This window comes from Tamandua tetradactyla, chromosome 6 (assembly GCF_023851605.1).
Source record: "Tamandua tetradactyla isolate mTamTet1 chromosome 6, mTamTet1.pri, whole genome shotgun sequence".
Lineage (NCBI taxonomy): Eukaryota > Metazoa > Chordata > Mammalia > Pilosa > Myrmecophagidae > Tamandua > Tamandua tetradactyla.
Genome location: NC_135332.1, coordinates 4,423,752 through 4,439,999, shown reverse-complemented (window position 1 = coordinate 4,439,999; position 16,248 = coordinate 4,423,752). Strand labels below are relative to the sequence as shown.

At 52.1% G+C, this 16,248-nt stretch overlaps 1 protein-coding gene across 4 annotated transcripts; it reads left to right on the top strand.

The window, feature by feature from the left end:
- The first annotated feature begins 1,725 nt into the window (after positions 1–1,725).
- On the top strand, positions 1,726–15,868 carry CYB561 (cytochrome b561). 4 transcript variants are annotated; one of them, XM_077163529.1, is made up of 7 exons: positions 2,320–2,427; positions 10,951–11,158; positions 12,377–12,475; positions 12,769–12,872; positions 13,323–13,480; positions 13,730–13,928; positions 14,878–15,868. In XM_077163529.1, the coding sequence occupies exons 2-6, from the start codon at positions 10,963–10,965 to the stop codon at positions 13,920–13,922; spliced, it is 750 nt and encodes a 249-aa protein (XP_077019644.1). In that variant the 5' UTR covers positions 2,320–2,427; positions 10,951–10,962; the 3' UTR covers positions 13,923–13,928; positions 14,878–15,868. The 4 variants fall into 4 exon arrangements, with proteins under 4 accessions (XP_077019642.1, XP_077019644.1, XP_077019641.1 ...); XM_077163528.1 differs by adding an exon at positions 2,782–2,919 and having other exon boundaries at positions 2,348–2,427; positions 13,730–15,868; XM_077163527.1 differs by lacking the exon at positions 2,320–2,427 and adding an exon at positions 1,726–1,794 and having other exon boundaries at positions 13,730–15,868.
- The last annotated feature ends 380 nt before the right edge of the window (positions 15,869–16,248 follow it).

Sequence of the window (16,248 nt, the reverse complement as noted above, 5' to 3'; positions counted from 1 at the left end):
TGGAGACAGATCTGTGGTCTAGCCTTCAGGTCTCTGTTTATAAACAACACTCTGCTGTCTACTCTGGTACTTGCTCTCGATCTTCCTACTGACAGCCCAGGTGGCTGATCAGGCAGGGCTCCTGAAGTGTGAGCTCCAGGGGCAGTTTCCCGGAGGAGTTGTCACCAGCACACTGAATCCAGGCTATTTCCTTACCTCCCCAACCCCTGACCCCAGCTACTATATTGGACTTTCAAGGAAGGAGGGGAAGAGGAGCCGGCATTTGAGTTGAGATTTGAAAGCCAAGTGATGATTTGGGTAAGAACATTCCAAAGAGAGCCGGGAGGGAACTTAGTGGGTTTGAGGAACATAAAGGCCAGTGTTAACTGGCCTTTAACACTGAGTGAGGGAAGGGAGGGCTTTCTACAGACAAACAGTTTCAGTCTTTCAACTCAATTAGCTCTGGACCATATCCTATCATACCCTGGCTGGGAAATAGGGCTCCTTCCCTGCCCTCCTTCAAGCTGTAGGAGCAGATGCTTCTCTTGGCTTCCGAGCCAGGAGTTTCAGCAGCAGGGAAGTGGGAGGGAGGGGGTTTGAGTGTCCGCCCTCTTGGTTGGGGATTCTGGCAGCAGGAGGGCCCTCGGGTCCCTGGTACTTGACTGCAGTTTGGTGGGGTTGCCTATTCTTTAAAATGGGGCTGGTGGAGCCATAAGCCCTTAGAGAGATGTCACCAAAGCTGCCCCTGCAGGTCTCGGCACTTTAAACAAGTCTGTGCAAACACTGTGGGGGTCACAGTGGGGGTGCTGCAGGCTGTTGGGGGCACCTAAAGGCTCTGGGAGTTGAGGAAAACCCTGGACTGGAACCAGGCAGCTCAGCGTTACACTGTGTTCCTGGGCTGCTCCACTCCCCTGGCCCGCCCAGCGCCTGCCGGAGTCCTCTTCCTCTAAGCCCAAATGTCAGTGGCTTCTTACTTAAAAACGTCTGTTAACTTCCTATAGCTGGAAAAACATTCCAACAAAATTGTGGATCTTGATGGGTTTAAGCTTGGTCATTCTGAGGAGGTGCCCCACCAGGAGGGTGCCTTTGTGTGTCTTACATGCTCTCTAAGAAAGGGGGTGTCTGAGGATGAATCCCCAAGCCCTGCCTTGGCCAGGACTCTCTGGGTTCCAGGAGACTCCCACCCACCCGGGACAAGGGTGGGGTGGGGTGGGGTGGGGGGAACCCAGAGGTCTAAGTGGATCTAGGGGAGCACACCTCTGCCTCCATGAACCCCAGTGCTGCCAAGGCAGGTGGGGAAGGGGTCTCCCTCAGCGGCAGGCTGGGTTGTGTCTGCGGGGGAGGCAACCCCACATCTCTCCTCCCCAGAACGTGGGTGGGTTTCCTACAAGAAAGAAACCTTTGTCCAGGAAGTCTGGGCTGGGCCTGTGATCTGCCGTGGCCTTTCCTAGATAGGGCCGGGAAGGGGAGGGCGCCGATGGCAAGTTCTAGGCCTTCTGGAGAGGCTGGTGGGAACGGACCAGTCTTTAGGCTGATCTGCCGGGAGTGGGGGTTCGCGGAGTCCCCTGGCTTGGGAGAAGGGGGGCAAAAAAGTCACCAACCTGGTGTGTGTGAGGCGGTGGGTTAATCGCCACCACGGAAAATGGGAGAGTCCCCTTCCCCAGGGCTCCGGGAGTTTGCAGCGTGGGCCAAGGCCCGGGATGTGCCTGACACCTAGTGGCTTCCTGCGCTCACGGAGGGCGAGAGTAGGGAGGGAAGAGGGGTGTAGAGAAGAAAGGGAGGACGTCGAGAGAAAATCGGGAAGCGCAGAGACAGGCAAGGGAAGGGCAGGAGGGGCCCCTTCTTACCCCGCGCCCCCCACCCCCGGCTCTCCTCCTCGCGAGGCAACCCCCTCCCCCCCCCACACCCAGGCTGGGCGGGCGCCGGCCTCGCCTCAGCCCGGCGCACCCGGCGGCCCCTCGGCGGCAATGCCATTCACCCCCACCCGACTGCAGACCCCCATGCGCCCCCGAAAATGTGTTGGTGGCGGGGGAGCGAAAGCCAGGCCGCGAGGGCCGGATTTCGAAGGTTACCCGAACTCGGGTCCAGAAGGCCGGGGGTCGCGGTGGCCACGCTCCTCGCCCAGGATTTGGGCCTCGCATCTGGCGGGACCCTGACTGGAGTCGGGGCTGGACTGTGGGGGGCCCGGGGCCCGATCCTCGGAGTGCGGGGATGACCGGCACTTCCGAGCCCTCGCGGGACCCGCGCCGCGTCGCGGGCCTGAAGGCCCACCCAGCGCCGCCGCCGCGCGGTCGCCATGGCGACGCCGTCGCGCCGAGGCCTGCGCGCGCCCGCCCGGAGGCCGGCGGGGCAGGCGGAACCCGCGGAGCAGGCGCGGCGTGGGGACCTCTCGGGCGGGTGGACGGCGTCGCGCGGCGGGGACGAGCTCCCAGCCCGGCCCCTGGCAAGGTAGGCGCCCAGGGCCGGTGAGGGGAGCGGAGCCCGGCGCCAGCTGGGGGAGGCGGCGGGGAGGAGGCCCGGCGGGGGCGGGGAGGGTGTTAGGAATGGCGGTCCAGGTGTGCCGGGCGGGGAGGGTGGATTGATGGGCCCAGGTGTGCCGGGACGGGGAAGGGGAAGTGGTGGGCCCAGGTGTGCCGGGGCCGGGAGGGAAGAATGGCGGTCCAGGTGTCCGGGAGCGGAGAGGGTGTTAGAAATGGCAGGCCCAGGTGTGCTCAGACGGGGGCCAGGCCGGATACCTGTCTCCCATCGCCCCCCTGCCGCCCTGCCTCAGCCTGACTCTCAGGTGTAATTCTGCTTCCCCAGGCTCAGAAGTGACCCTTAGCGAGGCCTGGAGGTTAAAGGTCTTGTCCTGCTCCTTCCTGGAGCTGTCAGCCTTCTGCCCAGTCTCAGGGGCAAACCTTGTGCTGGGAGTCTCCGCTGCAGTGAGAATGGAGAGAGCAGGTGATGCCAAGTTTAATTCTTACAGGCCCATTTTTTTTTTCGTTTTTTAGAGAATTGTGCGTTTACAGAACTATTATACATAACATAAAGGAGTCCCATATACCACCCTATTATTAACACCTTGCATTGATATGGAGCATTTGTTACAATTGATTAAAGCACATAACTGTACTTTGAACCATAGTGTGTGGTTTAAGTCAGGGTTTACTGTTTGTGTAGTTTAGTTCATGGATTTAAAAAAAAGTTTAGTCTGTTACCATATATACAACCTGAAGTGTATTATCTCAGTGCTGTTGATTATGTTTACAGTGATGTGATGGCTGTTCTTTTGAAACCTAAAGCTTCCACTGCTTTGCTGATCTCTCTGCCTCTTTCTCTGGTTGCAGGGGTCTCAGGCTGGGAAGGCCTAGCCCAGTAGATCCTTTCCTTTGTCTCCTCTAACACCCCCAACTTCTTCTTGTGAGGGTAGGAACTTCTGATCTTAGGAAGTCCTGACTTGGTGGGTTAGCCTTGGTGGGCCCTCAGCTGTGGGTACAGTGGGTGGGAACAGAGCTGTGCAGGGAGGCTGAGCTGCTTCCTTTGATGCCTGGTGGTGGTAGGGTGCCTCTCTCCCTGCCTGCCCCTTCGCCCAGGGGACCACAATGTGGAGGATTCATGGGGATCCTGGAGGATCCGGCATGTCTTCAGAGTCTGGCACTCCTCCCTAGTCTTTCTTGTTTCTGGTTGCCCCTCTCTTCTCATTCATTCCACCTTGGCCATTCTTTTGAGGATTTCCTAAAACTCATTAAAGAACTTAATTTTAGGACGCCTGGATTCTGGTCCTTTGTTTTCTTAGCAAGTGAAAACAAACAAACAACACCACTCCTCTAGATGCTTTGATTTCTCCTGTGAAATTGGATTGAGGGGGAAAATATAGGCAATCCCCAAGGTATATGCCAAGGTGATACCCATACAGAGAAAGGGCTGCGGCCACCCCCCCCTCCTTGTGAGAGGAACCTTCTGGACCGGAGATGGAACTTCTGCTGCTTGTCCAACTGCCTTCCTGCCCTTCCCTTGGCAGGCAGAGCTTGGGCTTCCCTTGCTAGTCCAGAGGTTCAGAAGGTGCTGGTGCACTAGCATGGGATTTATTAACCACTTCCAAAAGTGCTGCTTCATTGGGAAAAAACACTTCACTGTCTAATCAGTTCGTCAGTGAATTTGGAGGATATCACATTTCACGGATGAAAAGCAGAGCTCTTCCTAGTTCCAGTGGGGGCTGATCATGCACAGAAAGGAGGGTGGGCTTATTAGCAGAGTCATGATGCCACTGCCATCTGGCTTTCTGAGGCCCCAACCTCATGGGCCAACAGCTTCTTATGTGTGACTCTTCCTGAGGCACTGTGAGGGCTAGATTTAGTTTTTGTTACATTGCTATTTGCTCGGATGCCCAGTGGATGGCAGGCACTGTTGCTGGGTGCTGGGACTCATTTATCCCACTTAATCTCTGCTCTAGACCCGTCAGGCAAATAGCAGTGCCCTCCCATTTATAGAGGAAGAGCTCTGGACTTAGCCAAGAGCACACAGTCAGAAATAGTGGACCTGACTTCAAACTCACATCTCTCTGACCACATGACCACAGCCACATTGTGATTCTCATGGGTATGAGGCATTTTTACCTTTGTGGACCCCTTCCTCCAAAAAAAAAAAAAAAAACGTATTTTATGACTATATTGGTATTAAGACAAATATAATAACCTGGACTGGATTAAAAATGAAAACACTTTCTTTGACCCTAAAAGTTCATTTTTTTCTTCTGATTTTAACAGAAATGAAACCATTTTTGTGGTTCCTTCAATCTGATGGGCCCTGGCACTGGGCCTCCCATACCTATGGAGAAGCCGGCTCTGTCTGACTTCAAGCCCTGCTTTCCTTCTGGGTGCTCTTGAATGTGAGGTGCTGAGAAAGGCCCTCCTTGTCTCAGCCCTCGTTTTGCCTTCTCTCTCGTCACATTTCATATTCTAGGACGTTTGAGCCATTTCCCTCTCCCCTGTCAAGAAAAGATTTAGCCTGCTACCTCCCTCCACAATAGTCTTTCCTAACCCAATTAAAACCCTGCTGTTGACAAGGAGGGCTCTGGCCAAGCCAGGCTTCTTACTTCCCTGCCTCACTTGCCTCTGGCTGCCTCTGGTCCCCCATAATGAGATTAGGCCTGGTTACCTTTTAATAAAACACAGTGGGGAGGGAGAGTGATGCTTGATACCAGTTCAAGCCCTCAGGGTAGCTGCTGCCCTGTTTGGTTGCATCAAGTGGAGTCTAACTGCAGGTGGTGTGTGTGTGTGTCACAGCCCAACGTCCCAGAAGCTGCCAGAAAGCTGTCATCTCTATTCTGTGGCTAGGAAGGAGGGTGACAGCTTAAGGGCCACATGAGCCCTCTTTGGTTCCAAGACTGGTCTGCTTGGCGGAGGAAACCTTTGAGGGTGGAGAGTGCCTCCAAGCCCTTGAAGCTGCTGTCCACAGTTCTACTGTGGGAACATATGCGGCCCAAGAGGAGCCAGCGTTCTGGGCTGCCACCCAGTTAGGAAAGAAGGGCGAGAATGTTCCCACTGTCCAGATTGGGAAATGAAGGCCCATGATTCAAAGGCACTTGCTTCCTAGGAAGTGACTATTAAACTATTAGAAGGTTTGCAAATGCAAACTTGTTTGTGGGTAGGTCGCATTCTGTGTGGTCATTGAAATGTCCATCTCTGTAACTCTCAGCATCAAACACAGTCCCTCCTGGCGCAGAGTTTAGTGATGATGTTGAACTGAGTAAGCAATAGGGGATTCCTGTTGCTGATGAAATCTTTCAGGTTAGCCTTTATAAGGCACAGAATCCACTCACCACTTTATCTCGTTTGTGAATCTGCGGTGTTTATACTTAGGACTTGTTGGTTGAGGTTACCTGTGGGAAAGCCACAGGCCTGCCTGTGGTAGATTGGCCTCCTTGTTCGGTGTTAGTTTTCTCATCATGTCTCACACTTAGACTTGTTAGCATCGCCTTCAGAGTGGGAGGGGGCTTCAGGGAGGCAGCTTGGGCATCTGTGGTCCCAAATGTGCTTCTTTCTCTCTGGCTTTCTCCTGATGCCGGCTACCTGTGGGCCAGGAGCACTACCTTTGGAGTGAATTGAAGCGAAGGTCTTGCAGGCTATTCTCCCTCAATAGCCCCTCCCCTCCGACCTGTTCTTTCCTGTCCTGCTGATTTTTCTCCTAGGAGAGCACGTATGGGTACAACAGTGCTTGGTGACAGGGTGGCCCTGCTTACACAAGACATAGAGGTGGGAGGGAAACCAGAGGATGCGTGTGGAGGTGGGGAGATGGGGTGGCCTCTGAGCCCAGTGTCAAAGCAACCCTTCTGACTAGCATCTGTTCAGATCTCTGACCGCTCCATGTTTGGGAGGCATGACAGCTCACATGAAGGGCTTAACTGCCACTCTTTTTTTTTTTTTTTAATATTTTTATTGTAAAAATTTAACATACAAATATACAAGCATCCTTGACATACAAGCATTCCATACATGGTGTACAATCAGTGGCTCACAATATCATCACGTAGTTGTGTGTTCATCACCATGGTCATTTTTTTGAACATTTGCATCACTCCAGCCAAAGAAATAAAAAAGAAAAAAGAAAAATTCATACACATCTTACCTTTTACCCCTCCCTCTCATTAACCACTAGTATTTCAATCTGTTCAATTTATTTTAACGTTTGTTGCCCCTATTATTTATTTTGTTGTCCATATTTTTTACTCATCTGTCCGTACCCTAGATAAAAGGAGCATCAGACACAAGGTTTTCACAATCACACAGTCACATTGTAAATGCTATATCTTCATACAGTCATCTTCAAGAAACAAGTTAACCGCCACCCTTGAACCCTAGTTACTGGGAAATGCAAAGCTAACTGCCAACAGACAGCCGACCCCTGACCCCTCGGAGGCAGACAGTAAATGTATTACACTGGGGGACTCTGCTCAGTGTGTATGGTAGAAAGTGCTCGTGGGGTTGGGTAAACCTGGGGTTAACTCCTAGCTTGAATTATTACTTCCTGTACTTTAAAGTCTGTGTCTGCTCTCCCACTTGTCTGTAAGCCCCTGGAGCGCAGGGACCGGGCTTATCTGCCTGGCCCCAGCAGTTAGCAGGTGCATGGCAGTTAGCAGGTGCATGGCGTGTAGGAAGTGCTCAGAAAACAATTGTACCAAATCACTGTGTTTGCATGTTGTTCTCCTCTTTGGGTCCCTATTTCCTCATCCATTAGATTGGGATAGTACTTATGTTTTCCAAGGCTTATTGCAACAAGAGAATGGGCAAAGTGCCTGGTACTGAGCAGGGGCTCAGCAGTCTCAGGCCCCACTCTCCCAACATGCACACATGCCCCAGCAGCATCAGGGGCCTGACTTCCAGGGGAATTCAGAATGTGAATGTTCAGTATTGAACATGTGTTTTGTTGTTTGCCCCACGAAGAGAAGAGTCAGATTTCTGCCTGACTCTTGTGGAGACTGGCTGGGAAGGAACCATCTGGGGTTGTGTGCCTCTCTGGGGAGTTGCTCTGAGAGCTGAGGGGGTTGGTTCTTTTGCTCCTCTGAGTTCCCAGATCTATCTTTGTACTGCACTTGGCATAGAGAAGCTGTGGCAGGCGGACCACTGGAAAAGTGATGTTCTTCTGGTCTTCCTAATTCAGAGCTAATCAGATTCTGGCTGAGCTCTGGGTGCTCTGGGGATGAATCTAATAAAGAAGGGCAATGACCTGCAAAGAAGGATGAAGACAGAATGACGGAGGACAGCATTGCTCTGTCAAATGCATTTCTCCTGCAAGAGTGTGGGTTAGATACCCAGGGATACTCAAGGAAGAGTTAAGGCCCAGCCCCTCCTTCCTGGTGCGTGCAGTGTGCCCTAGCAGAGGAGCACAAGACTGACGCAGAAGGGTAAGTTGCAGGAGAGCCTTGGGGGCACCAAGGAAGATCCAGCGCTGGGCGCTGCGGAAGTGGTGAATGAAAGGGAGAGGTGGGTGTGGGCACACGTTTCAGGGAGCACTGGGTTGTGTGAAATAGAGGGAATAATAATAGACTGGAAAGAAGCCCTGATACTTGTGATAACATGGATGAACCTTGAAAACATTATGCTGAGTGAAATAAGCCAGGCACAGAAGGATAAAGAGTGTATGGTTTCATTTATATGAAATATCTAGAATAAGCAAAATCATAGAGACAGAAAGTAGATTAGAGGTTGTCAGGGATTGAGGGAAGATGGAATGGGGAGTTACTGCTTAATGGGCACAGAGTTTCTGTTTGTGCTGATAAGAATTTTGGAAATAGATAGTGTGGATGTAATTAATGTTGCTCAGTCGTACACTTAAAATGGTTAACAGGACAAGTTTTATGTTATAGATGTATTAACACAATTAAAAAATGTATTATTATCAGATAATAATAATGGTAATCTTCTGTGAGTGGACGTGCTAAGAAAACAGTGGGAGCTTCACATGGAAAATGCGTCCAGATCATGTTCTGGAACTTGCCTCTCACCTGGCAGGCAGTGGGTGCTGAGTTTGTCCCGGGAGTGCCCAGCAATTGAAGAGGTTGGTGACTGGAGGGAAAGGGGCCAGTTAGGAAGCTGTTGGAATAGCCCAGGGGAGACGTTATATGCCTGGAACTAGGTGGTGGTGATGAAGATGGGGGTAGGGAGGAACCTGGGAGAAAACCTAGGATTTGTGGCCCTGGGGAGGTGCCAAGGTGTGAACCCTGGAGACCTGGAGAAGAGCAGCACCCCCAGGCAGCCGGGAGGTCAAGAGAGGACTTGGCTTACAGGGGAGGTGAGTTTGACTTTGGATGTGCTGAGTTTGAAATATGCATGGGATATCCAGGAAGAGATGTATCGTAGACAATTACAAATGGGGTTTGGATAGACTCAAGGTTTTCCCATGTAGAGGTGGCAGATATGGGCAGAGGCAAGACTTCCAGTGTTGTCCAGGGCTTCTGGAAATGTGTTCTCATCCTCCACGGGAGTGCGGGTTGGGGCTGTGTTTCTGAAAGATGATTTGGCAGAATGCATCAAAAACCTAAAAAAAGAGCATAGCTCTTTACCTAAGGATTCCACATTTCTGTTTAGGCATTAAAAGACAAATGTATAAAGATGATCACACAGTTTTATTTATTTAGGGAAAAACTGGCAGCTAGTTAAATTTTTAACAGCAGGGGAATAGGGGATTAGTTAAAATATGGACCAATTGTACAATGCCATACTGTAAAGTTATTAAAATGAGGTAGATATAGATGAGGTAGAGAAGAGGTGCATGATATACTATCAAGTTAAAATGACAGGTTGGAAAATTATATGAGCTTGTTTTTATAAAAGAATGTGTGTGTGGATTTCTAGGGGGAAAAATGGATCTAAGGATATAAATCAAAATGTTGATCACTTGTAATTTTTTATCCTTTTTTGCTCGTCTGTGTTTTACTATAGGCAGCATGTATAATTTAAATCCTTTTTTAAATTTCTAATTATTTTTAATTATTTTTTTTATGGTGGGAACTGCCAACGGCTGTCAGAGGTGGAAGGGAAGATCGGGGATTAAAGGCAGAGTCTGCTCATAGGAAGGAAAGACAAGGTCGACTGAAAAATAGTTCTTAACACTATAGGGTAGAGCAGTGCCAGGTGCTAGAGAGGGCACCAGAAAGTGTTTTAGTCCAGATGTCTGTGGGTCAGGCTCACTGCCATCCTTCTGCTGATAACAAAGGGGAAGCTCAGCATATCTTTTCCGTTGTTGTTGTCAGCCAGGGCCAATGCCCCTGGGTGGGAGCCGGGCTGCACTGGAGGGGCTTTGCCTCTGGGTGGGAGCCGGGCTGCACTGGAGAGGGCTCGCCAGGCTGGCTGCGAGGTGAGCTGTGGAAGCACCTGAGTGTGGCCAGCGCTGCAAGGCCTGAGGCAAAGTGAAAGGAGCCCCCTGCTTGTTTATCTTTGTAGCCATCCCTTCTCGTCATCTCTCCAAGCCCTGGGAGCTCACTGGTTGGCTTGTCACTGTCCCCAGAGGGAACAACCAAGAGGACAGTAAGAGGGCCTTGAAGTTGGGTCTGGACAGGTGACAGCTGATGTGTGTGACAAGGGAAAGGGTCAGGGAGGAGCCGCTGTCATGCTGGGGACTGGCCTGGGGATCAGAGAACCAGGGGATTGAGGGCAAAGAGGACGCTGTCCTCCCTCAGGGAGAGGCTATGTGGAAATGGGGGCGAGAAGGGGGGTGGTGCTGGCAGTGGAGCTAAGAAATGGGCGCCCTGGGCTCACCACAGGTTGCTGAAACCTCTTCGAACCTCTCTTTCTTTATCTGTCAAGTGGAAATAGCAATACACCTGCTTTACTCACCTTTATGGGATTATGAGTTAAACACTTTATGAACTTAAACAGTTGGACGTTATTCCTTGTAGGCCTCACTTCTCAGCGTCTTCAGTTATGGAAAGCAGGTTTCTAACCTGCCCTAGGTTTGCAGAGGGAAAGAAGCAAGACGGGAAGGAAGCTGCGTTCTGCCCTTGTTCCTGAGTCCTCTCAGGCAAGGCAGGGTCAGTGCACATGTATTCCAGAAGCTCGAGTGTGTCCTGTTCTGGGGCTCCCAGTGGGATGGGTCCTTCTCATCTCCAGCTTGGACCCTGGATGGGGGAGGTCAGCTTTCCATTCCTCACCCCAGATGTGTCATGCAAGCCATCTGGAGAAAAAAGCGCATAACCCTGTACCTTCAGGGATTGTTAACTTCTCTAGTTTACCTGTAAACCCCGCCTGAGAAAATTTGGCACCTCATGAAACAGAAACTAAAGCCCAGGCATTGGGCCCTCCTGCCCCCGCCAGAAGGTGGAGTCTCTGTATGAGCTGCTCCTGAGACTTGGGGGCACTGCCGCAGGATGGGGGATATGAAGGTGTCTTGGGGGTGGGCCAGTGAGGGCTGCTTGAGCCCGGGGTGGGGGGCTGTGGGCGCAGGGAGGCTGGGGGGCTGCAAGGTGTGCTCTGAGGCCTCCTTTCTCTCCCGCAGTGCCGCCTCAGCATGGAGAGCGTGCCACCCAGCCCCAGGGCGCTGCCCTACTATGTGGCCTTCTCCCAGCTGCTGGGTCTGACCGTGGTGGCTATGACTGGCGCTTGGCTCGGCCTGTACCGGGGTGGCATTGCCTGGGAGAGCACCCTGCAGTTTAACGTGCACCCCCTGTGCATGATCCTAGGCCTGGTCTTCCTGCAGGGAGATGGTGAGTCTGCCTGGCTGGGGACAGCCCAGGGGCTGCTCTCGTGGCTGTGGCTTGTGGCACCCTTGAGAGAGGCAGGTTTGTAGGGACCCCATCACCCCTTCTCTCCCCACCACCCTGAGGTCGCTTCTGGTTATACAAATCTAGGATTCTAGAAAAGACAGAGCAGGAAGAGCCTGGGGAACTGGGCATCCACCTCAGGGGCCCTGAGGTCTGTGGGTGGCACCTCCTTTCCCAGCTTGTCCCGACACCTTCATCCCTTGGTTCAACAAGGAGCACCCAAGGGTGTGTGTGCTTTCTAGAGTAGAGGCCCTTGGGCCGGTATTGAGGCATCTTCTTCAGTGCTGGTTTGAGATTGGACAAAAAAGTGTGCATGAGTGTGCGTAGGTGTGAGTGTGGGGGGGGATGGGGTGGGGGTGGGCAGCTGGACTTGGCTCAGCTGGGTCTTGAGAGGAACCAGGAGGGAAGGTGGTCAGCGCGCAGCTTTGCCCTGCCTCTAGGCCATGGGCCCTGCCGTCTCCCGGTGAAAGAAAGCTGGATCTGTATCTGGACGACCCCTTCTTCCTAGAGGTAGCCCTGGCCACAACTGCCCCTTCAGCAGCAGAACCCGCAGAGGCAGTCCACACGTGACATGGCTGTGCCAGCCTCAGCCCAGAGGAGGGTGCCCAGACTGGGTGACGAGGGTCTGCTTTGGGAATCAGAGGTTTTCCAACCAGAGAAATGAATTTCTCTGCTCACTAAAAGGAATTAATTTCTGATCAGGCTTCAATGTTGGACTATTTGGGGACCAACACCACTCAAAGGTGACCTCAGAAACTTGGTGACTCCTCAGTGTGACTGCCAGTGAACTAAGACACAGCCTGGGGTACATGGACCCCTGACAAGAAGGCATACTGCCCCGGGCAGGGGGAGGGGTGGGGGTTTCTCTGGGGGCCTGGCAGCTGCTTTAGGTGGGGACTGGGAGCAGAGTCCCTCGCCTTTGCTGCTTGCTGTGGAGACAGGAAGTGTGGGTTCAGCCTCTGGGGGTATCAAGGCTCACAGCCCAAAGGTGCTGTCCCCGAAGGCTGGGAACTGCCAAGGGTCCCTGCCCAGTCCGGTGGAGCCTTGTTCCCTCTTCCCTTTCCCGTGGCACATCCGCCAAGGTGCATGTCCTGGCTGCTCGGGGCAGGAAGGCCTTGAGCCAGGGCAATGTAATTGTGTCCCTCTCTCATTTCCCGTAAGCCCTGCTGGTTTACCGTGTCTTCAGGAACGAGGCCAAGCGCACAACCAAGGCCCTGCACGGGCTCCTGCACGTCTTCGCATTTGTCATTGCCCTGGTGGGTGAGTTCTGGACACAGCCTTCCCTTTCTCCCAACTGCTAGTTCAGACTCGGGGAAGTATCGGCCTCACGTGTGAAGATGCCACCCCTGCCCAATCTCTCTCCTCCAGTGTGGAGAGTGTCCCTGTCCCCTCACCCTTCCAGGTATCCCAGGTAGGGACACTCGGCACTGGCAGTCACAGGGCTGGGACTTGAGCCCAGAAGTTCTGGTTAGTCCGGTTTCCCTTAGCCACCTTACCCCTCCCTTTTCCATGTCCAACCCTGTCCTCACATGTCCCCACCCTCTCTGGGCCAGGTTTGGTGGCAGTGTTCGACTACCACAAGAAGATGGGCTATGCTGACCTGTACAGCCTGCACAGCTGGTGTGGGATCCTCGTCTTTGTCCTTTACTTTGTGCAGGTGAGTCCTTTTAGCCCCACAGGTCCCTGGCCACCAAGGGTGGGAGAAGTGTGAGGGGAAGCAGGGCTAAACTTTTCCCAGGGAGTACACCCAAAGATGAAAGAGTTGTTTCCGTGTGGTTGGATGTTGCCCTCAGATCCTGAAGTGGGTACAAGCCTAGGATTTTACAGGAGCGGGAGCCACACATCCCACTCCAGCTTCCCTCAGGCTGACTCAGCGCACGTGACTGGCCGTGCGCCCAGCTCTCTGCAAGGACAAGTGTGATGGACTGAGATAAGGCCTCAGGCGTTCGGGGGTCAGGACCCCTTTTCCCTCCGTGCTTAAGTGCCTGCCCCCTCACTTGTGGCAGCGAGGGCGTGCGCAGTTCTCGTTGAGCTGGTCAGAAGTGATGGCCAGCTGGGAGCTGCCAGCCTTGTCCAGCCCCCAGCACCTCCTCTCCTTTTCTTCCAGTGGCTTGTGGGCTTCAGCTTCTTCCTTTTCCCTGGAGCGTCATTTTCTCTGCGGAACCGCTACCGCCCTCAGCATATCTTCTTTGGTGCCACCATCTTTCTCCTTTCTGTGGGCACAGCCCTGCTAGGCCTGAAGGAGGCGCTGCTGTTTAAACTTGGGTGAGTGTCCCATGACAACATGAGAGGGCATTGGTCACAATCGCCTACGAAGATTGACCCCTGCCCTCTGCTTCCCTGGACAAATGCTTTCTGAGCCTGCTATAGTGGAATTAGATAAGCAATAAACCTTGCTTTTTCTGTCTAGGTAGGGGACAGAAGGGGTTGGTGTTGGAGTACTCAGGGCAATTCTCTGGCCCAGAGTATTAATGGGACCCCCTGGGTGGCTTCTCCCTTCCATCTAACCCATAGGACCAAGTACAGCACGTTCGAGCCCGAGGGGGTCCTGGCCAACACGCTGGGCCTGCTGCTGGTCTGCTTCAGCGTGACCCTGCTCTATATCCTGAGCCGTGCTGACTGGAAGCGGCCGCCCCAGGCTGAGGAACAGGCTCTCTCCATGGACTTCAAGACGCTGACGGAGGGAGACAGCCCCAGCTCCCAGTGACAGCTGGTCTCGTCCTGCTGGGAGGGGCTCCGGGGTGCTGGTCACTCAGTTCTCTGGGGATAATGATGTGTTCCTTTTTGCCTACCCCCTGCTGAGGTTGACTGTCTTCTGGATTGGGCTCCTGGGTCAGCGGCTTGTGCAGAGTGGGTGGGGAGTGTGGGTGCAGTTATGTCTGTTTTAGCTGCTTTCTGGGGTTTAGGGCTTGTCCTCCCTCTGCTCTCTCTTCCTCTCTGCTGCTTTATAATATTCCTGTTAGTTACATGTTGGCCCTGTGCCCCTGATGCCCCTTCAAATGGTGAAGGCTTTGGGCTGGGTTTTGGGTAGTAAGCCTTAGTTGCAGAGCAGATCCTAAAGTGGAATGGCTCTACCCCCAAGGCACTTGGTGTCTGCGGGCACGTGCAGGGCCTGCCAGGAGACACTGCCTGGCCTCAGGGACAAGCCTGGAAAAGCTGAGACTACCGCTTTATTGTAACACTGAATTCAAACCAGAAGTTCAGCTAGCCAGAATGACACATGGTATAAATGGCCCCAGTATTTGGCAGTAGGAACGAGTGATAGTATGTGTTAAATATGTTGGTGTTCAGAGCAGGATTCCCCAGGAGAGGGGAGGGACTTACCCCTGGGAAGCAATGGGAAGGGGCTTTGGTTCAGCTGCTGTCTTGAGCCCTCCCTTTTCCTTAACCCTTTAGGCCCAGGATGACTGCTGGGAGAGGGGATAGACGCACAAGGCTACAGACAAACCTTGCCTTGGCATGTGGGGCCAGCTAAAGAAGAGGAAAGGTTTGATTTCAGGAAGATGGTCTCCTACATAGGCTAGTGTGAGCAGTGGGGCAACTGTCCTCATTCCTGCAGGGGTTACACTCCATGGAGCAGCTGAGCCTCAGCCGTGAACTCCTATTTCCCCCACCCACACTGCAAAATTGACTCACAGGCTCTTTTTTTTTTTTTTTTTAAGTGAGAAGAAGCTGCTGTTGATGCCTTTTGATGGGAAGGGCAGGGGCTGCTTGCTGGTGTGACTCCTGCTTGAGCTGTCTCTGTTCTGGAAGATAAGCCTTCCTGTCTTACCTGGTGCCCATCTTTGGAGGAAGTTAGGACTGAGTCTAAATTAGATTAAACCTGTGGTGTCTGGATATCCCCTGCCCCCATAAAGTATGTCTGCTGTTGGCTGAGTCACTGTTTGGCTTCAATCTAGAAATAACGTTATTAGAGCATTGATTCTTGTGCATCTGGGACTGGGTGAATACTCTCTCCTTGTTTTCCTCATTTTTTGGGTTTTGAGAAGCATCAGCTTGAGACAGTTTTCTCTTAAATGAAGAAATCAATGAAATTCTCAAATCTGACTACTAAACTGTTAACAGTTGCCTTTTTTCATGTCCTAATGCTGTGGTAGAGAAATGGGCTAGCCTCCTCTAATGCTCAGATTTCCAATAACCAACTTTCCCCATGGGTCCTGCCTCAGGTGATGTCACTTCTTAGAGCAGTTGGCAGTGGTTCAACCCCCTCTCCCCAGCAGGGGCTGCCTGGGTGTCAGGACCTTCCTCCATCTCCCTGCAGCTGGCCCTGGGTGATGGTCTTTGCTCAGTTTCAATCATAAGCTCTGCAAGGGCAGGGATTCTGTCAATTCTTTGGTCATCTGACATACACTTGTATAGTCAGATGTTTACATGTGGAGAGAAACTCCACTTTAGACAAACTGCCAAAGTACAGTTGTGTATCTCCTTTGCCAGCATGCCACATAGAGAAATGGAACCTTAGATGAGGCACTACAAGTTTGTAAACTTGTGTTTTTTCCAAAGTGTATGCTGGATGAATAAGGAGCTGAAGGAGGTCCTGAAAGGCAGGTCTGTAATGGTTTATTTTATTTTGCCTGTAGCCAACCTTCTGTGAAGTACAATGTGTTGTTGATGCAACAGGTGATTCAATAAATGTCTATAGCAAATTTCTCATCTGTTATCTCCATTTACTGTGGCAATAAAAGGAGCCAGGGCTTTTAGCAGAATCAGATATATAATGTTAGTTTTACAAGGAATAGGAGAAATTAAATAGCTGCAGGCTGGGTACAGAGGTAAAGTGATTAATGACATTTACCATGACACAGGGTCTGAAATGACCCAGTGGTTGTCCAGTCTCTGAACCCAATGGAGGAGGCTCTTCCGTGTAGTTAGAGAAACCCTTTCTTAATCCATAGAGAATGGTCTGGAGGGTAGAGCTGCAAAAACCTGATAAGGCTCTTGGCAAGAGGTTTTCCCCAGTACTCAATTGACCTTTTTCCTTTTAAAATGTCTCTTTGTTCCTTACCGAGAGGAGTAAAGCTTTTTGGAACAAA

What these genes read in the sequence shown, in the direction of transcription:
- CYB561 (XM_077163527.1), top strand. Translation starts at nt 10,963, where the DNA reads ATGGAGAGCGTGCCACCCAGCCCCAGGGCGCTGCCCTACTATGTGGCC. An exon ending in GGTCTTCCTGCAGGGAGATG is followed by an intron (nt 11,159 to 12,376) that starts GTGAGTCTGCCT and finishes ATTTCCCGTAAG; the next exon opens with CCCTGCTGGTTTACCGTGTC. An exon ending in ATTTGTCATTGCCCTGGTGG is followed by an intron (nt 12,476 to 12,768) that starts GTGAGTTCTGGA and finishes TCTCTGGGCCAG; the next exon opens with GTTTGGTGGCAGTGTTCGAC.